This window comes from Peromyscus eremicus, chromosome 4, assembly GCF_949786415.1.
Source record: "Peromyscus eremicus chromosome 4, PerEre_H2_v1, whole genome shotgun sequence".
Taxonomy (NCBI): Eukaryota; Metazoa; Chordata; class Mammalia; order Rodentia; family Cricetidae; genus Peromyscus; species Peromyscus eremicus.
The window spans coordinates 15,566,591-15,575,761 of NC_081419.1; the positions used below are offsets into that span (position 1 = coordinate 15,566,591).

The 9,171-nt window shown below is 53.8% G+C and overlaps 1 protein-coding gene across 3 annotated transcripts; it reads right to left on the reverse strand.

The window, feature by feature from the left end:
* Positions 1 to 3,339: 3,339 nt before the first annotated feature.
* Tmem250 (transmembrane protein 250) lies at positions 3,340 to 7,025 on the reverse strand. 3 transcript variants are annotated; one of them, XM_059259117.1, is made up of 2 exons: positions 6,718 to 7,025; positions 3,340 to 5,463 (listed from the first exon to the last, which is right to left on the reverse strand). In XM_059259117.1, the coding sequence occupies exon 2, from the start codon at positions 5,350 to 5,352 to the stop codon at positions 4,933 to 4,935; it is 420 nt and encodes a 139-aa protein (XP_059115100.1). In that variant the 5' UTR covers positions 5,353 to 5,463; positions 6,718 to 7,025; the 3' UTR covers positions 3,340 to 4,932. The 3 variants fall into 3 exon arrangements, with proteins under 3 accessions (XP_059115100.1, XP_059115101.1, XP_059115102.1); XM_059259118.1 differs by lacking the exon at positions 6,718 to 7,025 and adding an exon at positions 6,584 to 6,695; XM_059259119.1 differs by lacking the exon at positions 6,718 to 7,025 and adding an exon at positions 6,354 to 6,567.
* Between the last annotated feature and the right edge of the window lie 2,146 nt (positions 7,026 to 9,171).

A 9,171-nucleotide genomic window follows, 5' to 3' on the forward strand; every position in this document is an offset into this window, starting at 1 on the left:
AGGATTGTAGGTAACACACAGTGACCCCCTTCCCTGCACCTCACATGGGCTAGAAAGAACCTGAGTCATGGGTAGACAGAATTAGCTTCAGCCTTTTCTTTTGTACCCCTCCTCATACCTGGCTGAGCTTTCCTGCTCACCTCCACTCCTTCTTCCTTGGCCCTGGCTCCCAACCATCCTGCCCAGTGACCAGCCCCCAGGTCTTCATGGGCACAGTCTCCTCTGCCTTGGATGCCCCTTTCTTGTTGGTGTGGTCCAATCAGGTATTCCCACCCTGACTGGGTCCCCTGAGCCAGCTCTAGGCTGGGCAGCTCTGCCAACCTCGGAACAGTTCTAGCAGGTGGCTGCATTCCTGTTCTTCACTCCTCTCCCACCACCCACTGGGTAGCAGGCACCCCTTGTCCACCCTTCCTCACGAGGCCAGCCTGAAAGCTGTCCCCATTGACTTTTTGACCTCGTGCAGCATGGGCCCAGGGTGGCAGCAGCTAACCAGATGGGTGACTTTATCAGTGTTGATCCTGTTTGATATCCAGCCACTGAGGACTTCTGTGGGCAGGTACATCCTATCTGTGGCCAGGTCTGGCCCCCTCATCACTTCCCCTGTCCTTGACTCCTCCTGCCCTGTCCTCCAGCAGGTAGGTCATTCCCATGTTTACACTCTGATGTGCTGCCTTAATAAACACGGGCATTTTAGCAGAACGCGCAGGCCTGGGGAGTAGTCCTAACTGTGCACTCTGCAGAGGCACAGTTACTACTAGTTTCTTGGGCTATGCCCAATGGATGCCTTCAAAATGCTGCCTTGTCCAGGACCTGGCTTACATGTCTGTCACTAAGAGCAATCACCAGTCTTCCTCAGACAGGCTGCAGCCCCAGATATAGCTCAAAATGTCACCTAGGGCCTCAAGGCCAACACACTCAAAAACAGTGCTAATGTCCAGGTAATGTGGCCTACAGGCCCAGTCCTGCTGATCAGGGAAGCCAGGAGTTATTTCATAACCCCCAAGTCCCAGAAAGGCTCTTGGCTATTAAGAGGGGCTGGCTCAACCAGGCTTTTCCAAGGCCTTGTAGCAGGGCCTGGAGCAGGTCAATATCATTATTGCCCCAAGCACTGGCCCTCACCTCCTGGGTCTGAGTGGCTTGTTCTCGGTAGCTGTGTTCCCTGTGCTCAGTGGCCTCAGCCTAGTGGCCCCACAGGACAGCAAGGGCAGCATCTACTCAAACAAGGCATTTCAACTTCTTGTTCTTCCCAGCAAAGAGACAACCGGGAACACTCCAGGGCTCTAGGTGAGACTAAGTGGAAGCCACTTGCCATTACATGTTCAGCTCTGGGTTCCATCCCCAGCACTGTAAAACTAACCAATCAGCCAACCACTCCAGATGGACAGAAAACAGAGCAGGCCCAGGGAAGTTCCTGGAAAATACGTGTTGTCCCCTCTGGTGCGATGAGTAGCTTGGAAGGGTGCTGTCACTGCACAGCTACCTTTACCATGCCTATCTGCTACTGAGCCCAGCTTTGGATTCTTGGATAAGTGTGCCAGGGCAGCCATCCCAGAACTACCCTTCAGCATGGCTTTACCTGGGCCAGAAGCCCCATCCATACTAAGCCCCAGCCCTGGCCTATGAAGCTAACCTCCCCCTCCTCAGGTCCTGAGCTGTCTGGGACAAAGGATTTGCAATTTACTCTTATCAAAAAACTAAAACTTGCCAGGTGTGGTGGCACATGTCCTTAATCCCAGCTCTTGGGAGGTAGAGGCAGGTGGATCTCTGAGTTGGGAGTGAGTTCCAGGACAGCCAGGGCTGTTTCACAGAGAAACCTTGTCTTGAAGAAACACACACACACACACACACACACACACACACACACACACACACACACTTGGGTGGGGCTTGCTGTCTTACTCCTTTAGTCCCAGCACTCAGGAGGCAGAAGCAGGTGGATCTCTATGAATTCGAGGCCAGCCTGGTCTACACAATCCAGGCACATAGTGAGACAATCCTTCCTCCCTTTCTGGTTTTTGAGACAGGGATTCTCTGTGTAACAGCCCTCGCCGTTCTGGTACTCCTCTGCAGACCAACTCACAGACATCTGCCTGCCTTTGCCTCCCAAGTGATGGAATTAAAGGTGTGTGCCACCACTGCCTTGAGACCCTATCTCAAAAACAAAACAAGTCCTCCAAACAAAATTTAAGGCTGGAGGGATGGCATTAATTAAGAGTACTGACTTCTTCTAGAGGTGCTGGGTTTGTTCCCAGCACCACATGGTGGTTCACAACCAATCAGTTCCAGAGAGATCTATTGCCCTCTTCTGGCTTCTGCTAGCACCAGGTAACACATGGTACACATACATGCATGCAGGAAAAACATCTATAGAAATAAAACAAAAATAAACAATCTTTTAAAAAAACACACACACAAACCAACCCAACATGCCTCAAGCTGGATATGGTGACTCATGCCTATAATCACAGTACTTGGGAGTTTGGGGCCAGCCTGTACAAGTTAGTGAGACCTTACCCCCTACTTCAAAATCCCTAGTAACGGCTAGAGAGGTGGTTCAACAGTTAAGAGCACTGGCTGCTCTTCCAGAATACCCCATTTTGATCTCCAGAACTTATATGGTAGCTCACAACCATCTAATCCCAGTCCCACAGACTCCAATACTTTCTTCTGGCCTCCATGAGTACCAGGCATGAAAGTGGTACACAGACATACATGCAAGCCATATAACATACATGTGGAATTAAAAAAAAAAATCCCCGGCCAGGCAGTGGTGGCGGCGGCGGCGCACGCCTTTAATCCCAGCACTCGGGAGGCAGAGGCAGGTGGATCTCTGTGAGTTTGAGGCCAGCCTGGTCTACAGAGTGAGATCCAGGAAAGGCACAAAGTTACACAGAGAAACCCAGTCTCAAAAAAAAAAAAGAAAAAAGAAAAAAAAAAGAAAAATCCCCAATAACACATCTCACAACCACAGCTAAAAGAGAAGACTTGGTTTCCTGTTCCTCCAAGCATCTAGACATTGCATCTTCAAGTGTGCATGGTATCCACAGGCTTTCCTGTCCTTTCTGGAAAGCACCAGAAATCCAGCCCTCACTTTTATTGACCAACTCAACTCTAGGCTCTCAGCAGGCCACCTGACTCTGTTTTGAGAATTCCACACTTAACACTAAAATCAGACACGTTCAAAACTCAGTCCTGCAGGGAATGGTTTCTATGACATCCTAGACTACATCCTTTGCAAAGGCGAAGATTTCTGGCTTAACAGCGATCACAGCGCTGTCTCGGAGCTCTTGTCTAACACGCATGAGGCCCCAGCACAGCAAAACTTAATCACTCCATCAACACATTAAAAAAATAGGTTTAATGCAGGTGATTCATCTCATAAAGAATTTAACAGGCACTCAGGACACTGGGCAGCTGGGTGTGCAGTGGGTGACAAGGTCCTGTCATCTACTCCCACCACCAGCCCTCCGACACACCCACCACCACCCAGCAAATGGGGCTTCAGGCCGCTCTGAGGAACATGAGCTAATTAACAAAGAACAAAGCTGCTTTGGGGGAAGAGTGTCATTTAGTGCAAACAATTCTCTGCAGCAAGCAAGCAGCTGGGTCCACTGGGAAGGTACCTCACCCGCTGTCCTGGGAGACGGACAGACTTCCTCCGTGAGCCTTCCCGCTAGACCAATGGGCACAGCTGGCTAAAAAGTTAATAAGCTGGGACAGTCCTGCAGCTTTGCTTTCCCTGTTTGGGTTTCTTCAGGTTTCTCTTCAGTGGAACACAACTGGCTTTCCTGGCAAGGTGGGGTCAAAGGGGCCACTCCCATGCCCAGGGTGTGGGGTGACAGTTGGGGCGAAGCATGTGTTGGCAGATCTGCTCAGTGTCCTGCCCCTGCGGTTACTACTCAAAGTACTTCACTTAGCACCCAGGCCCTTGACACCAGTGAGAGCCACCACCCACTCCTGACAGAGGCCAAAGGTGGTCGGGAACTCCATTTTTTATCTCACAAACCAGGTCTAACACCATGTGGGGAAGGTGCAGCTAGCCCACCCAGGCTGCCCACTGGGGCTGGTAAATACCACTGAGGAGGTACAATCTGTTTGCTCCTGCTCTCCACAGGGTTAGCCAAGACTTTGGGAGGCTGCTGGAGCCTTCCATCCCTCAGAGAGTCAAGGCTCCTCCCAGTGCTATGTGGAAGTGGCTTCCTAGGTTCCTTAACTTTGCAGAGCTCTAGCATGGCCTGACACACAGACCTGCCCAGAGGATGGACCAGGCCCTGCTCTGGAGTCCAAGCCTTGGTGTCTGTGCTCCCTTGCATCAGGTCCGGCCAATGCCATATATGTGTCCTGCTAGACCGCACCTATGCAAACCAAGGTGACCCTGAGGCCTGACTTGGGGTTCAAGATGGACACGGCCGCTTGGTGACAGCAGTGAGTGGCCCATGGGCTTAGGATTCAAGCAGCTCAGAAGGGGGCGCAACTAGTGGCAGTGGGGTGTCTGCCTGTATAGCCAGATTGGGTCCCTGAGGCTAGAGCCAGGAACAGGGCACATGAAGGGGCTGTGCAGCCCAGAGGCACCCCTTGTGTGTCCCACTGGTTGGGCCTGACGTTGGCGAGAACGTCACGCAGAAGGTCTCAAGGTGCAGAAAGGACAGATGGGCCACCCACTGGACAACCTGAAAATGTACAGGCAACCAGAGGCAAGAGGCTAAGAGGGATGTCACATCTGAGGAGGTGCACAGGAAGGACAGCGCAGAAGCCAACAGGGAGACTGGTGTCCCCATCACAGAGCAGTCTCAGCCCTTTTCTCTCCTCAGTGGGAGTGTGTGCTTCAGGCCTTACCTTTGGGATGGGGCAAAAAAGGCCCCTACCAAGCCCCACCCTTCAAGGCAAGAAACTTGATACAGCACAATCAAGAACCCCATGGAGGTTGGGTCCTCACATGTCCACAAAGACCATGAAGCACCAGCCCAGACCCCCAACTAGCAGCATGGTCACATGAATGCCGTAGATGAGCAGCTCGTTCATGAGACGGAAGTCCACGCGCCTGCGCCCCAGCAGCAGCAGCAGCACCGACAGCTTGAGCTGGAAGCGCAGGAGCACACGCACACCCAGGTACTGCAGGCAGAAGAGCGCGGCCAGGGCGCCCCAAAGGGCCGCGGTGAAGAGGCTGCAGCTGAAGTAGAGCAGGAAGCGGATAAAGCCGTAGAGCCAGCGGGTCTTGACATACACATCGAAGTTGTTGTACTTGGTGCGAGCCAGGTGAGAGGTTCTCACCGGCCCACAGGCTGCATGCAGGCAGGTGGTGTGCGGGCCGTGGAAGGAGCGCACCCGCCGCGGGATGGGCATGACCGGCATTGGGCCCAGGCGGCAGTGCTGTTTTGCAGTGGTAGTGCAGCGTCCAGATGGCTAGCATAGGTGTCATCAGCACCTAGGAACCCTCAGCTGAGCCTTGGGGGAGGTGTTGGCCTGCAGGGAGAAGTACAGGAGAGTACCAGGTCAGAATTCAGCAAGGGTGTCTGGAAATCAGTTACACCCTAAGATTGTCCCCTTAACCTCTTCACAAACCCACAACCTGTACAAAAGTACCATTCTGTCTCACAGTGCTGGGGAAGGGGAGCGACAGTAAGTATGCCCCTCTCTTAGCAGCTGCCAAGGGAGGGCCCCCTCTAAGGGCCATCAGTGATAGAACGGGGACAGTAGTCTAGCCAAGCCCACTCCTTATAGCTTCTTGAAGACTCCATGCACTACACTACTGGTTGCATTCCTCGGGCCCATTACTCTCTAGTACTTCTATGGTGACTGATCTAGTGACAAGTTCCTTCAAGGACACGCCATGCAGAACCACAGCAGGACTGAGATGATGATAGGGTGTCCACATTGCCAGACCCTCAGGTCACCTGCTGGACCTCAACTCTGGCATTATTTTGGCAGGTTACCGCACCTCCCACTGCTTTTGCTCTGTAAATGGAGGCAACAAGACCTCTTTCCCGGGGTCTGCCTGTACACGGAAGCATTGTTGGCTTGTCTAGGCCGGGCATAGCGCCAGAGTACTCCAAACTGGTCCACAAAGAGAGGGGAAATGGCATGTGGTTCCTTGTTTCACCAAGCAAATGTCATTTGCAGCTGCCTATGTTAATTTGTGGGTGGAAAAAAAAATAAAGTTCAGACTATACGACATTAGAGATTAAATGTTGGTAACAGGACAGGGAAACATCGCCAACAGGCTTTTGCGAGTTCGACTCCAGACCAGCTTCCTTCACCGCCGCACGTCCTGAGCAAATGGCCGCCAGTGCAGCTGTGACCGAGGCTCAGGGGGAAGAAACCTGTCCCGAGCCCGGGAGCTTTAGCTGTTTTACCCAGTTAGACAGGGAAATGGCCCTCATTCGGGTGTGTTACTGGACACCTCGCAGTACGGGTTTGCATTCTGCAGGAGGTGTACTCGGGTGGAGGTGCGTGCACTCCAGCGCCCCATAGCCCGCCCTTCAGGCGGCCCGGCACCAAGGCACGCATCTCCGCACCCGGGACCCCAGAGCAAGAGGCTCCACTCGAGGACCCGCCAACCCGGCGCTGGAGACGCGGCCCTTACAAGCCTTAGGCTACGCGCGACCCCGGCCCTCTGCCCGCGTCCTCTGCAGGCGCCACTTCCGGTGTCGGGGCGCTGTTGCCGTGGAGACGGCCTTTGGGTCCACGGCCGGTCCCCGCCCGTCCTCGGCCGCTCACCCGGTGCCCTCTCCGCGGCGGTGCCGGTGTCCGGAACCATGCGGCAGGCCGACGGCGCTGGGGACCGGGCCCGCGGGCAAACCTGTGCCCCGGGGTTGCGATGCCGGGGCGGGCTCATGCCGCCGAAGATGGGGTCGCTTCGCGCGGCCCTTCAGTTGCCCCCGGCTGGCGCCGGCCCGGAGGGGAGGGCGCGCCCGGGCAGGGCCGGAGGCGTTTGTCCCAGCGTGGGAGCCGTAGCGTCGTCCCTCGGCGGCCACCGTAGCGCGATCCTCACGCCCCCTCCGCCTGCGCCGACACCGTGGAGCCTCGCAGCGCCCGCCTCGAGCCCGCGCTGAGCGTCCGGGAACTCGACGTTGTCCGAGGGTGCGCGCCCGCGTGCGCGCGCCGCGAGTCGTCCATGACGTCATGGCCCGCGGCCGCAGCCGGAGGCAGGACCTGTCCTGCGCAGGCGCAGATGGGTATAGAAGGGAGCGCTGGTCGACTCGGTGTTAGTGCGCATGCGCAACAGTGGGTGGGGCTTCCTCGCTCTGGTGTGAGCTAGCTGTCTCCTATCGTGTGATGCTGCGGAGCTTGGTTCTCCTGTGTGCGAACGGGCGCTGCTAGGCATCCCGAGAGCAGAGACGGTTGCAGATGAGGCAGGCGATCGTGGGTTTTAGGGATCCCCTCTGTGGAGCAGAGGGGTCCTGGAAGCTCCAGAAAAAAGAGTGAGACTGGTGTACCACCGGCCTAAATGACCTTGCCTGGTTCCTACAAGTAGGTGTCAAGAGTCTGAGCTAAAAGCTGATGTGGTGTGCTCTTGGTGTTAGGGTGTGAAGGGAAGCATCATCCCATGGAGACCAAAAAGTGGCTGGTCCTTCAGGGTTGTCCCACGTTGACCCTCCTGCTTACCAGGTGTAGGCTCCCCAGGGATGGAAAACGAACCTAAGCCAGGCGGTTCTTGGGTGCAGCGCAGGCCCTTTGCAGGAAGGGGAACGTCAGCTAAGAATCGGCTTGGGGCTGGCCATAAGACAGATTTGCACTGCACAGGGGGCACTTGGGGGCCCCAGCCCACTCGGGACAAGAGCGGTGACATATGCACATCCTGCCTCTACCACCCACTGTAGCTGGAGAATTTCTCTCCAGCTCCCGCCACCAAGTCCCGCCAGTCCCAGAGCCCACTTATAAAATAAACACACAGACTCTTACATTATTTAAACTGCTTGGCCATTAGCTCAGGCCTGTCATTGTCTAGCTCTTACTCTTATATTTAGCCCATTCCTATTAATCTTGACTTTGCCACATGGCTCATGGCTTACTGGTACCTTACATCTTCCTTGTCCTGGCGGCGGCTCCAGGCAGTCTCTCCCTTCTCTTCCTGTTCCCTCAATTCTCTTCTCTGTTGTTTTGTACTAGCAAAGGCTAAATCCACCACACAGCTTAATGTGCCACTTGCAGAGGCCTCATTCCCGCCATACTGCAGGTTGAGCATGCACGCCAGGAACCCGCCATAGTAGCTCAAACACGCAGGCTGCCGCTAGCTTGAAAGAGACAACTAGGAGCTGTTTTTAGCTCCGTTTTAGAATCTTTTTACTCAGGTTTTAGGTGAAAACTCTTGCCACCACGTTGGACGCCATTTGTAGCTAGAGTTTTCCTGCCTGGCCCACGGTCAGGGCAAATCTCTGTCACCCGCCAGTCCCACAGCCACTCAGACCCGACCAAGTAAACACAGAGACTTATATTGCTTACAAACTGTATGGCCGTAGCAGGCTTCTTGCTAACTGTTCTTACAGCTTAAATTAATCCATTTCTATTAATCTATACCTTGCCACATGGCTCGTGGCTTACCGGGATCTTCCCATGCGGCTTGTCATGATGGCGGCTGGCAGTGTCTCTCTGACTCAGCCTTCCACTTCCCAGAATTCTTCTCCTTGTCCCGCCTATACTTCCTGCCTAGCCAATGGCCAATCAGTGATTTATTTACTGACCAATCAGCAACATACTTGACATACAGACCATCCCACAGCAACCCACAAATAAGTAAATAGATGTAAAAATAAGGAAATGTACCATGTGTCATGACATGCACTTTTAATCCCAGCACTCAGGAGGCAGAGGCAGGCAGATCTCTGTAAATTCTACGCCAGCTAGGGATACATAGTGGGAACGTGTCAAACAAACATCTTGGTCCGGTGAGGTGGCTTAGTGGGTAAAGGCACGTGCCACCAAACTGACAATCTGAATTCCATCCTTGGTACCCACATAATGAAGGAGAAGATCAATGCCTTCATGTTGTCCTCTGACTTCCATACTTTCACCCACACACACATACTTTTTTCTCTTTTCTTTTTTTTCTTTTTTCTTTTTGTTTTTTTTTTTTTTTTTTGTGTGTGTGTGTGTGTCTTTTGGGGTTGGATATATGGCTCAGTTAAGAGCACATGCTGCTTTTACAGAGGACCTTGCTTCAGTTCCCAGCAC